Source organism: Pecten maximus, chromosome 11 (assembly GCF_902652985.1).
Source record: "Pecten maximus chromosome 11, xPecMax1.1, whole genome shotgun sequence".
Lineage (NCBI taxonomy): Eukaryota > Metazoa > Mollusca > Bivalvia > Pectinida > Pectinidae > Pecten > Pecten maximus.
In genome coordinates this window covers 12,366,713-12,383,740 of record NC_047025.1, presented here as the reverse complement: position 1 = coordinate 12,383,740, position 17,028 = coordinate 12,366,713, and the positions used below count along the sequence as shown (strand labels likewise).

At 34.5% G+C, this 17,028-nt stretch overlaps 1 protein-coding gene across 1 annotated transcript; it reads right to left on the bottom strand.

Moving 5' to 3' along the window:
• Window positions 1-128: 128 nt before the first annotated feature.
• LOC117337780 (lipopolysaccharide-binding protein-like) lies at window positions 129-12,581 on the bottom strand. The gene is made up of 15 exons (XM_033898894.1): window positions 12,306-12,581; window positions 11,209-11,308; window positions 10,750-10,881; window positions 10,069-10,145; window positions 9,474-9,628; window positions 8,801-8,864; window positions 7,338-7,429; window positions 6,574-6,750; window positions 6,219-6,293; window positions 5,539-5,787; window positions 3,660-3,727; window positions 3,380-3,422; window positions 2,372-2,435; window positions 1,885-1,958; window positions 129-902 (listed from the first exon to the last, which is right to left on the bottom strand). The coding sequence occupies exons 1-15, from the start codon at window positions 12,421-12,423 to the stop codon at window positions 861-863; spliced, it is 1,530 nt and encodes a 509-aa protein (XP_033754785.1). The 5' UTR covers window positions 12,424-12,581; the 3' UTR covers window positions 129-860.
• Between the last annotated feature and the right edge of the window lie 4,447 nt (window positions 12,582-17,028).

The window sequence follows — 17,028 nt, the reverse complement described above, 5'->3', positions numbered from 1 at the left end:
TGTTTTGTTTGTTATATTTGTATTTTTCCCACGAGAATAAAGTCAAAGAACCTGTATCTGTCTCAGGTATTACATAGCGACCCAAGTGACAGTCCTTTAATTATCAAGTAATTAAAACAGTCATGTGATTTTCTTAAAATATATTTATTATTGCTGTTACTGTGTACTACATGAATCAGCTAGTACATCATATTAAGCAAAGAACTGTGATTTTCGTCAAAGTCGACGAGCTCAAAACTATCATGAATAAATTGCTTGGATCTTGAATTATTGATTTCAAAAAAAGAATTGATATCAAATATAAAAGAATGTTAATAGAATACGACAAATTTAAAATTAGAAACACACTTCCAAAAAAATATATATATATGGACAAAGTATATATTTCATAAAATGTGAAAAACGTACAACTAGAGATAATCGAAAATTAAGAAAAACAATATACCAAAATGTACCACAGTAAAAAAAGTATAGTTAGCTACTATACAATAACGTTTTCCGTACCGTGCTAGGTACGATATTGTTTGGGAAAACAAAGAAAATATACAAGGTAAATATACCATTAACACAAAAATGTCGACAAATGCCGTTTATAAGCACAATGAGATACACAAGATACGTGCAAGAAGCAATGAAACCTAAGTATATGACCCTGGCTCCGAGAGGAGGTATATTTTTACATATATATAAATGTATATTAAAATTTAATATTATATATGATGGTCAAAAAGATTCATTTGACATTTTCTCTCTTTCTTCTATCGATGATGGACTTGGACCGACAGATCATACATAGATGTTGTATCAAAAGTGAGTTTGGATGGATATCAACGATCCTATCACAGATTCAATTTTCGGCGTCAGGGATGATAGATCACGTCCGTTGCGATGACGAAAGCATGCTACAACATAAAGAACGCATCTTATATTACACATGATACATGCTACATATACTAAAGAACATATCAATGCAAATTTTCTTCAAAGTAAATGTAGTCAAAAGGAAGACCCCCAATTCTTCATTGTACAATATAGAACGGATACAGTATAAGAATTATACGTATAATACGTATAAACGCCCAGGTAAATAAAGCTACATAGCTATCAGAAAAATATCTTATAACTGACGTGAAATAACAATGTACATTACATTTGTGGACAATGAGACACATATGTAACTGGTATAATGTCTGTCTGTGCGGATTTTAACATCATGAAAACAGCAGTCTTCTGTTGTGAAGGAGAAACCAATGGAAGAAAATAAAATGTAGGAAAAAGACAAGTAAGAACGGGAAATATAAAAGAAAGGAAATGAATTGAAAGGAAATGGTAGGAGAGAAATAAAAAGAGTCATAAAGAAATAAAAGAAGAAAGCAAGAAATAAGAAAGAAAGAGGAAGAGGAAGGAAAGGCACGAAAGCTGAAAAGAAAGAGCAAAATAGGACAGAATGAAAAAGGAAGAAAAAGAAAGGAAAGGGGAAAGATAGAAAAGGAGGGAAAATGAACACAGGAAAAATAATAAAAAAAAACATGAAGGCAGTAAGTGTTGCAACTGGGGAAGCAGATCAAATATGAAATTTTGACTCTGCAATGTCTTCGAAATAGAAGACACAGAAGAAAACCCCCGATCAAAATGGGATTCTCTTTAAAGATGCTTCATACGATAAGCATTCTGCGGTATAGTGCATGCCTGACTCTACGGCCTTCCAATGTCCCTTAAATAGACGAGATTTATCAGAGAAGCAAATCTTTAATATTGCTGTATAAGGGATGGGTGTACTGAAAGTATAATCATGCGTCTATATATGCATAACACATCAGGTTTAAACTACTTACTCTATACATTGTTACTTTGAAAGATTTAGATAATTTTCATTACACATACCTTCATAAGAACTACTTTGACATTTGTCAAAGTCGCCTTTCCGAGTGGTAGAGGGATTCCTGCCTTGCCGAGACCTGATTGGAAGTAAATGGGATTAGTACGTTATAACGGTTTAAAAAAGTGATGCATTAGTGTATGAATATAGCATCTATTGTTAACCTCAGTTATTTTCATAATGTCATGTTCATATCATGTACAATATGCTTACAAAAAATTCGTATACTTTTTTCTTTTTTTTTTATAAAACTATAACTAATGAAAATGGAGGATCGAACAATTGCTTTATCAAGCACAATATATATAATGATTGTTTTCATGATGACAATAGGGTATTCAATATATGATAAAATGAAAACTTGCAATTTTATTTAAATTACATATCATCATTATGTTTTGTAAAATAACAGGTAATTCGTTAGATAGATTGTTTATTACAAATATATACATGTACTCTTTATTATGAAAGCGTATTATAAAATCACCATACCATCAATACTGGGTTGGATGAACTTTTTCACAGCATACTTGATGAGGAAGTTTAATGCTTTGTCCTGACATAAATGAAATGCAACATTTTCTCTTTACAAAATTACATAAGATATTCCTAGAGACAAGCAAATACAATGATAACCACAAAACGCATTCGTCTTTGTCTTCAAATGAGCAATTCCTTAAGAAAATCGTCATGCACCGACAACGTTGATAATGTTATTAATAACTGCTTTAAATATCGTGAACGCAGTGCAGGTTTAGGACGAGTAAGATATCTACCTGGATACAGGGCATGCTGATGCAAGTGTAGTAATGGAGCCATCGAAACGAGGCATGCCTAGCCCCCCCCCCCCCCCCCCCCCCCCCCCCCCCCCCCCCCCCAACCAATTGTCAGTGTAGAGAATGATTTCATAGATGATCACCAATAGATCCGATCAAAAATTACAAATGGGGAAAATGTGAATATGGCTTGCCTCTTGGACAATACGGTAGGAGACCATGGGGTAATACCCATAACATTTCTCTAGTGAATGTTGAACTGGCCTAAGGGTATGTAAAAAGAAAAAAAATAATCACGAGGAAGGCTTGACAACGAATTTTACCAGCTCTAAAGATCCCCAACTGTCCCGAGACAGGCATTGTTAAAGGGGCGCAACCAAAGACCAAGTGCTTTCAGAACTACGGGAACAATTGGTCACATGCATCAACCGGGAATTTACCTTTCGATACAAAACACCCCTTCCCAAAGCCGAAACAATGTCAAACAAATTATGAGCTTTTCGAGTCTCAAATTAAAATACCAGCACTGAGCAAAAGGACCCAAGTTATACTAGGGTAGATGTGGGAAAGGAATGAACTCAATGATGAATTGGTTCATAATTCATACCCGAAGAAAACAGTATGACGAATTTGTAATGAGCGAATGCGCACAGCGCGAAAAGTGAGAAAATTTAACTGCCGCTAAAGTTTACAATAACATCAATATATTCTCAAGGATACTTACAGACACATTGGGAACAGCGGAGTTTTGCATGGAAACCGTGATACTGAAAAGTCGACCATAAGTAAATCATAAACGGCCATATCGTTAAGCATAATTAGAGCTTGAGTTTTGATTGCGCTTAAAAATACTAAAGTGATGACGAATATAATTCACTATACCAGTGTCAGTGTCACTTGATTTAGTTAAGCTGCAATCTAAAATTACATTTTATCGGATAGGAGAGGTATATCATTGAAATGTTATAACAATGGGATCGAAATTTGTTGTCAGGGAAACTCACGTCATGTTGGTGACCTTGAAGTGCATCACCTGCTCATCAACGCTTATCTGGCCTGTCATAGTCATGTTCTACAAGTATAAAATACAAATATCATACAAATGCTTTACCACTTTAAGATCAATGTCATTCAAATATCACACCAATGTCATAAGTCTATTATGGAATGTCCAAAACAGTAATCGTCTTCGTAGACAAAAGACAATACCATCGTGTAAATGGAGTTATAATTCTGACTCAATATCGATTAAGCGAGTGGAAAATAGGAATAAAATATGCATAGTCTGCACGAAAAAAACCCAACAAAACAGAACACGAAAATGTTAGCAAAAAACTACTTCAAACAGTTTCCAAAGGAAACTGAAATCAATATGGACCTAAGCTATCAATCGGTTGATAGCACTTGTCCTCAGGTATCATATTTCCATTCATGTAAATAAACCTTTATATTACCCTGCATATTTCGCGAAAAGTATGTACAATGAACGAGAAATTGACAGAGAAAGATTTACATCATTAAAAATTGTCCAAAAAAAACCCCCATTTTTTTTAATCGTAGCTCATCGAAAGTAAACTATATCTGCAGTTTTTTTCTTTAAAAATAAGGCTTAATTGCTATTCAAATTAACATTTCGGTAGCGAGGAAAAATTAAAAAATAATGTTTTTCGATTGATTATATATTCGCGGCTTGAGTCAAAAATGGTTGTTTTGTTGATTTAAAAAAAATCATATAATCATTTCCGCTATAGCAAATGACGTCTTTGACATTGGACTACACTACTCAATAACTCTTCCTTTTGCTGGGGAGATAAAAAAGAAACCGGTTGTCTTTATATAACAAGTTGAATGGCGTTCCTTAACTACTGGCGTAACTTCCTGAATGACTCACTAATGGTTGTCAGTATTGTTTCAGTTCAGGATAGATTCGTTTCTTTTTATCTTTCACAATTAGTGTACCAGATGTCAAACCTGACTTTTTAATCGATAAAGGAAGTATATGATTCAATAAGGAAACATCTTTAATCATTTACACCCTTGTCGTGTGTTAACGGTATAAAGAAATCATAAGACCAAAGTCAATAGGTCACAAGGAAATGTTTGGTTTATTAAATCACTTACACAATAATCATCATCGTATACAGGAAGTGCTTGAGAAGATCACGAGTTCGTTATTTACGATCACGTGCACACATCTGTATATTGCGTTTAGTCTGCGTAGTGCATTTACTGTATAACTACGCATGAAACATTCGTATCTAAACAATATTCGTACACTGATATTTCAGTCATTTTACAAAAGGAAATATTGTCGCACAGATGTAACATAAAAATACAATAGACACATGCTAAGTTTGTTGAGCCTTCGCCTTCGAACTGTAGTGAACATCTTAATTGCGTAATTGATAAATGTAATATCTAATCTAATCAGTTCAGGGGTTGAATACGGCTACATGGCGTCATTTTTGTCACCATAGTGTTTAAAAAGAATTAAATGTTTTATGGTAGATAATACAAGATCTACATTTATTCTTGAAATTAAAACAAAATCTGAAATTAGAATTGATCGATACTCGAAGATATGCATGCCAATTCATTTGTTGCGTACTGAGGTCTCATTGAAAATTGCACGTCCTGGATTTCACTTGAATTTAAATTGCAGTGTCCTTAACGAAACGGAAGACACGTGCCTTCCAGGAATGTCTGGTCCGAATTCTTATTTAACTTTTTCAACGGTCTCATTCATAAGTTTTCAAATATTCATATCTTTATATTTTCCTTTGAACTTTGTATAGCTATAATTACGGTTTGGTTTACAATTGGATTCTCTAATTGTTCCAAAATTGATTAACTTAACCAATGAAAACTGAATAGCATACTCACCGCATTCATTGTGAGTATGTAGTTTCTGGAATTCACTGTTCTACTTGAAGAGCCCCGTTCATTGCGCAGATTTTTATCCAGATCACCCGATTTGAAATAGAGAGTGGACGAAGTCCCTACGGGTTGGGCATATAGGGCAATTGATCCAAACATCTTGGTTTCTATGGAATTATTGACAACTGCAATCTCTGGAGTCTTAGAACTTCTCATTAGTAGCTCTAATTGGCAGTTAGGGTACTTTGTCTGAAGCTGCAATAACAATATATTATTTTTATGATTTCTATCCGGTCTGAAGCAAACTGAACCCGTTAAGAAGGAAAATAAAAACTTTGAATATACCAATCAGAATTTATCAAATTTGTTAAATTGATTTTTTTCAAGGCAATGATAAAACACTCGGGATGCTAATTCTGAAATATCCTACTTATATATTGCAATGCAGTGTAAAGGGTTTTATCCTCAAAGGACACGCTTTTTATAAAAATCTATGTAGTTAAACTATAGAGACAAATTGGACGAAACACAATTGATTTCATCATAAACTGTCAAAACATGCTAATATATTGCGTGTGTATTGGGAAATATGAGATGATAAATAGCTTTGGTTCTTTCAATGAAATCAGGAAATTTAACAAAATATCTCTATAATAAAGAATAAGACTTTAGTAGATGGTACAGACCGCCGGGATGAAATTCCCAATACACAGTGAGCTGGTACATGTTGTGTTCAAAACTCCCCGTTGGCTTTCTGGAAGCTGAATTATAAATTCATATTGATGTAATTGATTTTAAAGACGAGCAAGTGTATAGCATATTCAAATAAATTTTTCTTTAATGATGTAAGATTCTTTATTGATGCCAGGAACCAAAATGGCGAAATTCTGAAGGAATCAATATCTTTGATACATGATTAATGTTTAGACTTAATTTTTATGGTAGGTCCTTTTTCGATATACTTTTGTTACGAAGCATAGGTATTTGATTATCAAATGTTCATGACAATGTTATTACATAGTAATTATTGAATATACATACGTCCTGTGCTGTGAGATTGTATGCAAGGAAATTGTGATGCTGGGCCTGATACAACAAACTGTTCATCATAAAGTCGGACACCCAAACATACATCATCCGGCTCGTGTCGTCCCATGGAGGGAGGGGCGGGGCCTCGAAAGGGGGCGGGGCAGGCGCAGACTTCCAGTCAATTTCACCCTTAAAAGGCATAATTCGAAATATATTCTATCTGACAACTATGTCATTACGCTGCCATCTTAACCTTTGTATGGAAAGTAATATTGTTAAAAGTAAGTAAAGTTGTATTTGGAATAAGATCCCGCCGTATGAAAAATAACCACAAGTACAATGTTATGAGTTACCTGTTCGCGTTTTTAAGATAAAATTGCTGATATCAATTGAGACCAAGACGAGAGAAATTTATGCTGCAAATATTACATTCGGGAAATGAATGTATGTATTTTTCTGACAAATAACTTCAATTTTGCTAGATTACATCCCTTCCGGGTTATGCATTTGAAAGATGTTAAGATTTAGCGGCATATTATTCATAACTCCACTTTGTGCCAGATATCGCGCAAATGTACAGTGCAGATCGACCAGATCGGCCAGAGATAGAAAATGAGTATTTGGTAGCGCATGAGTGCCCTGACTTATGTATCAGAAAGGCAGTTTTCGTTTTCAAAACAAGTCTAAGTGAACAGAAGGTATATAGGTGTTGTAACGGTTTTACATAGATTTGTCAGCACCATACAAAAAGGAAACCGATGAAGAGGACTATTTACCTTGTGATAAGTTTCCATGAAGTTAGAAGTAAACTTCGGTGGATCTGTAAGAGTGTAGTCCAGCTGGAACAGTTTCCCAATACCCACAGTAACTAGAATATAAATATTTCACGTTGAACTGTAGTTATCTGATCATGAAGGGCTTAGTTTCATGTGTGTCTTATATTTATTCTGTTATCAGTGTCTTAACACCATGACACCGTGGCATAATCTATTTTATTGAGACATTTTGTTTTAATATGACCGAATCTGCGACATGAAAAAGACTTCTTTTGTTATCAGGTTGACTCATAATTACATGATGTTACGTCTATTGTTTCCTTCAAAAATTGGAGAGTCGTTGAGCAAAAGATTTATTTTTTATAATTTCATATAAACCTGTTTCCTCGAATATCAGACTGTAACAATAATAACAAAAGGCCCGTGGACCCTGACGGTTCTTAAATATATACTGATGATTGATGTTTTGTTTTTAAATCAAGGATTTAACCAATTTGACCAAATGTAACCTTGAATGTAGGTCAAGGCCATTCAAATGAGCAAACCAAACTTTTCAGTCCTTCAAAGCATTCCTTTGTTCCAATAACATGACCCTAGGTCATTGATGTATCATGCTCCTAGGTCTCTAATTCATTGAAAAGTTTTTAAATGTTTACACACACATTTGACCCCTGTGACAGTGAAAGTTTATCAAGGTCATTCATTTAAACACCTTTGGTAGCCCTTCAATATAAAGAAGTCGTTAAAAGATTCGAACCTATTTGACCTACTTGACCTTGGAAACAGGTCAAGGTCATTCATTTTAACAACTTTGTAGACCACAGTATACCACTTTCTAACCCTTCATCCCGGCAAGTGGGTTTGAAGTCAAACACTTTTGACTTCAATGACATTGAAAAATGTAGCAAGGTCAATTATTTGATCATCAGTGCATTTGGTTGGCAGCCATTTATCCCAGCATACCTGTAGCTAAATGCCATCACCCTTTTAAGTTTTCAAAACTGTTTGTTTAATTGTTTTAAAGAAATTCCACACCAGTGATCTGGATATAAGTCAAGGTCATTCATTTACACCTGCATCCCAACATGTTACATGCCAAAACATCAAATATCTTGCCCCCTTTTTATTGATAAGAACTCATTTGAATATTTCAGAAATTATTTGTGCTGTTGAAAGTAGTTCAAAGTGATTCATTTCAATTAGGTAGCACCTAAAGTAAATCAAGATCAATCATTTGCAACTTAGAAGCAATTTACTACAACAACTACTGGTTAAATATCATGAACCTTGGTCTCTTGGTTATTGATAAGGCGTTGAAAACGTTGTTTACGACGCACGATGGACGACAGACTATGGACCACGCCGGACAAAAGACAATCACATTAGGTTACCTTAAACGCATGTAAAATCGAACCTATTTCGAATATCACACTATCTAAAACAGAAAACGAGGTTTATTTTACCTTTCAACTTGGACAAAGACTTCTCGCCATCCTTATTGATTGACTGCCCAATGAGATCGCACAGCTTAAAATAATAAGGAAAATATCAATAAGCAGTACAACACAATTTCTTTGATACATGAATATCAACTCCATTAATTAATTATCTAATATATACACAATATATACTATAATAAAACATTGTCATCTGCTCTTGATATGAGGTCTACCTTTCGATAATGATTTGTAATACATAAATGTCGTAGCATAAATATCAATTTATTGTATGAAAAAGAGCAGCATGTCATTCAAACCACGTTTAAAGTCTTGTGAATGGTAATACCAGATGAATATAAAATCATCCATTATCAAAACAAATAGGAAATATAAAACACTATGTAGTTAATGAACCTTTCCTTACTTTCATTATCCTAACTTCCCCTATAAATTTCCACACTAACATGTATCAACACCCAATTGATATCTGAGGTTTAGTTATATTTGTGTGTGTCTTGATAAAGGTATCATTTTTGTACTCACCGCAACTATAAATAATAAGTCATCACTTGTTAATACTGATTTTTTAGGTAGAGTGTTCGATAATGCTTGTACCACACGGGTCAAAGTTTTTCTCAATTATTGGTTTCTTTTGCCCTAAGTAAAATTCACGTATATGATTTCCTCGAAAACCAACCTTATTTTTGAGGAGACCTTTAAGTTTTCCCTCGATGGGTCCTCGAAGAAGATTGTATAACCAACCCATTCTCCCTTTGAAATGGAGAGTGAGACTGCCTATATCGCTAGTACACGGTCCTGCTCTGATGCTCGGTCGTCCATTTGTGTCCTTTCCTAAAACACAAACATGGAAATATCTACAAGATCTGCAAAACATGCTGTTTTTAAGAAATTTACATTATAAAACATAATGTATTAGGTAAATTCTTGTGACTTAACCCAGATTTGACGTAGATCTGTATGCTGTGTTTCGTCGATGAAGCAGAAGACGTTTACCCTTTCCGAACACCTGGTTTCATTCTCCTTTGTTCTTTTTAAGCTCCCCATATAAATCATGTTTGTTCGTATATTGCCCTTGATTTACTGATCAGTTAAGAGTTTCGGTGTCGTTATTATGTCGGTATTCTCTTGTTTTTTTGTATCATCTTCAACATAATTTATAACATCAAAACTGATCAGCGCCAGCAATAACTAAAAAGATTTGTACCGTACATGTATGTATATGGTAATTATAGCGGGTATGTTTTTTAAAATCAAAATAAAAACAAACTTACCAAAAATGGCCTGCACACTGAAGGAAACTCGAGACACTGATACATCGAAGCTGCCATGATCAGAAATCTTGATAAACCTGGGGAATGGTAAATATATAGTTTTCAAGGAGTTATGTTTTAACCTAGTTTAAAAATAGGATAAAATAACAAAATATAGATATCGTGATAGTTTGTTTCACAATTGTCATGAAAAATACATTCTAATACATAAAAAAAAAAAAAAAAAAAGAATTTCCAAGACATCCCACAACGCAATAGTTTAACAACTATATTATATATTATGTTTAATCAATGCAATTTGTGAATCTTTACTTTAATCAGAAATGTTCAATTATCTTTATTTACACATATGCAACTTTTCTGTTAATATTGCATTTCAAAATGAAAAAAATAAATTACACAATTCAATGACTATTCACATATCCCGTCATTCTAATGTGTTTTCTACTTAATGATAACAGTTGTGATAATCCATAAGGCATCGAACCAGAGACCCCCGTCTTGATATACGCTTAATTGAATAAGCTCAAAAGAAAGTCTCCCTAGCCAGTCGGTAGGAGACAGTTCGTATTTTTACCATGGCCAGATAACGTCCTGTACTGATTTCCCTATGATTACGTTCAGTGTAATCGTGTTACAGGTCGACAATTAAAACATGAATAGAAAGAACATTTCACCTACTTCATCTTGTAAGAGTATTTAAACTCCGCGGACATGCTAATTCCTATGTTTGCTCCCGACCATTGCAGTCCAGATCCGGGAATCGGCTTGAGTGAACTTGGGGATGGTGGCGAGAACCCCGTTATTTTGGCCCTGGAAGAGAAAGTGACAAACGTGAATTAATTTCTTTTCAAACTATATATATATATATATATAATTAAAAATGTATAATGTCCTTGTGATGGATATACATAGTAATAATAATAAAAAACACAAACCAGAAATTCACACTAGCGCTTTCAACATGCTTTAAGAGCAAGCTCTTCAGGTGTAATGAAAGGATTTATTATATATATATATGTCTGATGAACATTTATGATATATCTACAAATCCAATGCGGTAAACAAGATTAAAATAAGAAATAAGTAAAATAATGTTAATGTTCGATTTAAGAAAACGTGAATGATCGTGCCACATACTCTTTTATGGCGTAGGAGACACGGCCAGCCTTTCCAGGTGGTATATTAATATCCTGACCTCTCACAGTCTCAGACAGTTGCGAAATGGCCATTTGGTTGGCTGAAACGGATTGGAATTATGCCTTATGTAAGCAGAAATTGAAAACATAAATGTTATTAACACTTAGATATCAACTGTGATTTTAATGTTTGAGACAAATATGAACTTTACATTTGAACAGTTAAAGAAACAAAAATAAAGATATATGTATTTGTGTACAAAACTTTATTTTCAACTCCTAACGTTTTCCTTAGCCATTTTCACCGATATAATAATTTCTGCTTCCAAATTTCATCATTCTGATTTATTTCTCTTTACGCTCGAACTATGTCACGTGCTATTGGTTTGTATCAACAAGCATCAGTTTCACAGCTTTAAAAATGTTTAAAATTTTTTAACTGAAATAGCTCATGCACGAATTTAGACTCGGGCAAATGCTCTCCCTATCCATTTTTCTCTTTCTTCTTCTAATCTCCTTTTCAGGTAATCAAATAATGCTGTTAGATTTTTCTATGAGTATTGTATTTTTGCTAATCAAATCTCTGTTATCCACTATAATTTCTGTTAAGGAAATATATTTAAATAAGTTTAACAGCTTGCTTCTGGATCCTATTTCATTGTATTGTTATATTGCTTGCATGATATATTGTAAAAAATTTTGAAATAAATATGGTTTATTCTAAACATTTATGAAATAAAACAGACAACAAAATATCAGTTTATTAAACAATATATAGGTAAAATAAAAGTTATTAACAAGCACTTTAGTAATACATATAAGTTATACATAAACACTCCATCACGTGATCAAACAGGAAGGTATATACAATCACTACGCAATATATAAATACGTAATATATAATCACGAAGTTTAGCCACTGATGATTTTAAAAATAGAAACTGAACGGATAATGACATTCTAACCTACTGATTATACATATTATGGTGAATACATTACACTTCGAAACGGCAAAATCAATAACAAGATCCATTAAAACAGGACGGATAATGATTTCTAATATCTATATACAATTTCAATATTCATCAATATACTTACCGTAATTGAGCCCCGCCGATGTGATTCTGGCCTGGAATCCTGGGTTTACAGATGTCACGATACCTAGGCAACACAGTACAGCCAAACCGAAAGCTACCGTTCCAGCCTTAGCAGCCATTCTCAACACGATCGACGTTCCCCCTTCGAAGTGAAGAATTGAAATGTTCTTTGTTCACGGGATCATTACTAATAACTGGAATTCCAGATAATAACTTCCTTGTAAACAGGCAGTATGAGCTGTACACTATCTTTGTTTACTTCCTTCTTTCGATTTATAATAGATATTAAAGGGAATTAACTCCATGCTGACTAGGCCCACTCACCGTGACGCAAAGCTATAGATAAAACACAATGAATAGACGCTTAAAGACAAATATTAACATTCAAGACCAGGTGAACAGGTTCGTACACATAAACTTAATAAATGATGGCTTGAAATTGAAATGGTTCATGACCTTTTGGTGTTTAGAATATTTTTTCATGTTTGGCATATTTCACCAACAATAAAGGAGAGTGTGAGGTTTACCTAGATACCCAGCCCATAGGGAAATAAACATTTGACTATGTATTAACTGAAACTTTATTTATTTACACTAGTTTTTAATATCATGGATATGATATAATATAGATATAAAGGTATTTATATACCTGCCCGTTATCTTTTATATCATGCCTTGTTATAAATTATAACACCCTATATATTATTCACTTTGAATTCGTTCCGTGAGTACTCACTTCATATCTATATTACTTTAACTGTCGTGAGGAGGTTAAACACCGCCAAGCCTCCCAAAAGTATATTGATAATAGTAAGATGGTTAATATTGGAAAATATATTGTTATAGAACATATGATGATAGACAATATATTGATAATCAAAAATATATTGATAGTCAAAAATATATTGATAATAGAAAATATATTAATATTAGAAAATATACCGATAATGGAAAATATATAAATATCTATATATTGATATAAGAAAATATCTTAACAATAGAAAATATATCTCATGTTTATCTGAATATTTTTTGAAATTATTATATAATCCTTTTAAAATAAAAATAAATCATTCTGTAATGAATTTGATTGTTTAATAGATTAGTCAGACGGCATAGGACGCACGGAGATGAACAAAAAGCGATCACATGGAATTTCGTCTTGAGTATCATAATGAACACAAACGATCGTATCATTTTAACTCGGTGTATTAAAATACATAACACATTTAAAAGGGGGAGATATCTGCTCCACTGCCGTGTTCTGTGGCAACCCTTACCTAGACCGTAACACCTGCATCTTCGCTAGCCAAGGCTTCTGATTACGTTACACTACACGAACGTTCGTGTAGTGTAACGTAATCAGAAGCCTTGGCTAGCAAAGATGTAACACCTGAGGCCAACATCGTAATAGCTGATGCAGTGATCGTTGTCAGTCCACGCTGTCTCCACTAATAGCTGATCATATTACCACACAATTACAGACCTGTAGGGCTCTCTCAACTGAATATTTCACTATAAATTATAACTAGTGACTCCGTCCCTTCATTCGTCTATTTTTGATTTTTTTTTAAATCTCAGGGCCCCAATCGTTATTCTCGTATATAGAAAGTACCAATTTCGAATGTTATTTACTCAGGAAAACAGCTACAAACCTAAAAATACATTTTTTCTCAGTGACTTGGTTCAGGTGAAACAACGGATTGGCTGATGTATTGACCCCATCTAACTGATATTATCCATAATAATCGGTAAATAACATTCTCAACACAGGTAAATACACCGATTTTAGTATTGAAATCGGCACCAATATTTGCGATTGATTTTTCAAACGAAATTAATTGTTCTGGTGGTGGATCTGTTACCGCATGTGCAAGGATGGCATGGAATGTAATGATGTTGTCGCTTGAAGAATCTGTAAAACATAACATAACATACAGAGGATGGGGAGTGCAGTACCTATCTAACATAATAGACCTGATTACGTAATTATTGCGTAATCGTATTTATTTATATTGAGTAACTCTTTATCTTTAAATATGATATATTTAAGCATTAAACTGTCTTTTTATAGATTATATGGTCTATATAGATGCCAGAGCTTTGCAGACAATCTTCATAATGCGCGCGCGCTAGCGCATTATGAAATGATTGTCTGCAAAGCTCTGGCATCTATATAGACCATATAATCCATAAAAAGACAGTTTAATGCTTATATTTACGTTTTCTATATCAGTTTCTTTTCGATTTCAACTTTAATTTTCATTATAATTTGAAATCTGACTTTTACCGACGTTTCCACTGTCAGAGGTCAACAAATTGAACAGCCTATTGTGATTCACGTGCTGATTGGCAAAAAAAAATAAAAAAAATAGTGCGTGGAAATCATTAAAAAAATACTGAAAACATCATCAGATATTTTAATAACAATATCAATGATATTGGTAGTCAGTATTTCAGAATATACGGATGAATTATTCAGTTTGTTAACGATTTCGGATTTTTTTTTTTAAATTTACCATCCGGAACAATTATGCGGATGGAAATTTCACCCGTCACCACGCGCACGCAACGGCTGACAGCATTGACAGAGTTTAGCTATGAAAGTTGAATGTGCAGTGGGAGAAAGTGGAATTCGCCAAAAAACCAGATGTAAACATGTTCTTTGATTGCATGGAAACCTGATTACAGTTTATAGTAGCTACAACAGCACCGGTGTCAGGGATACGACCAATGAGAGAAGTGACCGTGGCCGAGGGAGTTAGATGAGCTTCAGCGACAACGTTGCTTGTGACGGGTACCATGGCTGTTTCAAGTTTAGGATGCGTTAGACACGGTAATGCACCACTTGATGCTTTCTTTTGTGAAGAAGAAACCGTTCTATTGTACGACCGGAGAGAAGCCTCGTTCTTATGATTTGACATAAATATGATGTGGCGGGTTTCAAAATTTTTGTCATTCAAACACTGGATGGCGGTGGCGCGCAAACAATGTGGTGTGTAATGATTTTCCACTCTGGCCCCGGAACAAATATCTGTCAACATATGTGTTTATTAAATCTTCTTTTTATTTCTATTTTTGTGATTGTTAACCATTCTTACCTTTATTTTCGTTTTACATTTTAAGAATTTGTTTTCTGGTCTCGTACTCTATCCGATAATATGCCATTTGTTTACATTGGTTGCAAGTAGTTCGGGGGGATCCGGTCGCGTATGAATAACACCCGAATGCACGATTTGGGTGTCAGTTATGCATAGAATGGTGTCACGCTTTGGGTGTCAGTTATACTCTCATAGACTGCAAATTTGTTTAGTTTGTTTATATCATAGCTTTGCCATCCAAATGTAAATATATATATATATTTGTATACATTGTATATAGCTTAGAAACACAAATGACGAAGGAAGACAACTTTTTGACTCGTGCCCTGACCGGGCCTCGAACTCACTATCTACGGCACCCAATCGCCTAGCCAGAAATACCCGCAGCCTATACCGCTGCGCCACACCGGCGTTCTTAAAAAAGAACGTTTCAATGGCGTAGTGATGGTCGGCCCGATACCCTGACATGATCATTATATATATATAATTAAATATTGGTGGTTACACTTGCGAAACAAAGATAGTCATGGTCAGTATGATTGGGTCGAAATGATGGAGGTTTATAATTGATATCAATTGAGCACTGATAGAATGAGCAGGTTTTCCTGTTTATCAAATCCCACTGGAGGTGCCCAAAAAGATCCGAACCTCCTAGCAGCGCTAGACATGACGTCAGAACTTCACGGTGAGCGTCACCATATTCCGTAGTATTGTCACCACGCTACCGCGGACCTGCGGTGTATTGTTCACCGATGGAAGTTTGGCCGGAATGAGCAGGTTTTCCTGTTTATCACATCCCACTGTACTCCTATAACATAAGAGGCCGCTGGTCGGCTCTTTTTCTATCGGATATTATTTTGCCGACTGCGACCTCTTATTTCCGAAGCACTAATTATTTGATGCAGTTTCCGCCCGAAATCCGGGCGGAACTAAATATGCTTGAAAAAAAATCTTAAGAGGTTGACAGGTCATTACAACGATGTCTACGTATCATGTATGCAATATTTATCCCATATGTATGTCACAGACACAAATATATAGTATAATACGGTGTATAACACACAAAATACATGCCCATGTCGTTGTAGCACTTTTCTAGTCGTTTTTAAAAATGGCTGCCTAAAGGTTGATGCAAAATAGGTGTCGTTATTTCAAACAGAGCGAAATGATACGGACTTTGTTGTATTCCGCTTGTAGGACAGAGATTGTAATCCATTTTTGTATTAACCGACAAATCACGTGGTATTTCTACTATCACTACCGACAGTATTGTCTGCTTGAGCTCTGCTCCGCTTCGGAAGAAGAAAACTTCATAATTTGTGTTTTTTTACGAAATTATTCTCATTTAATCATTCGATTATGGAAAGAAATATATATTGGACCCTGTGGATCATTTAAATGTAAGTTGACACGCTATGTTTTTTTCAATATACGAACTTTGAAAATTTCATCGTCAGCATCGGGAAAATCAGCTATGGGCAGTTAGAGGTTACACGGCGCCTGTCAAAAGTATCTCGCCGTGTAAAACCTCTAACATTGTTGGAGTAATCCCACTGGAGGTGCCCAAACAGATCCGAACTTCCTAGCATCTCTAGAAGTGACGTCAGAACTGCACGGTGAGCG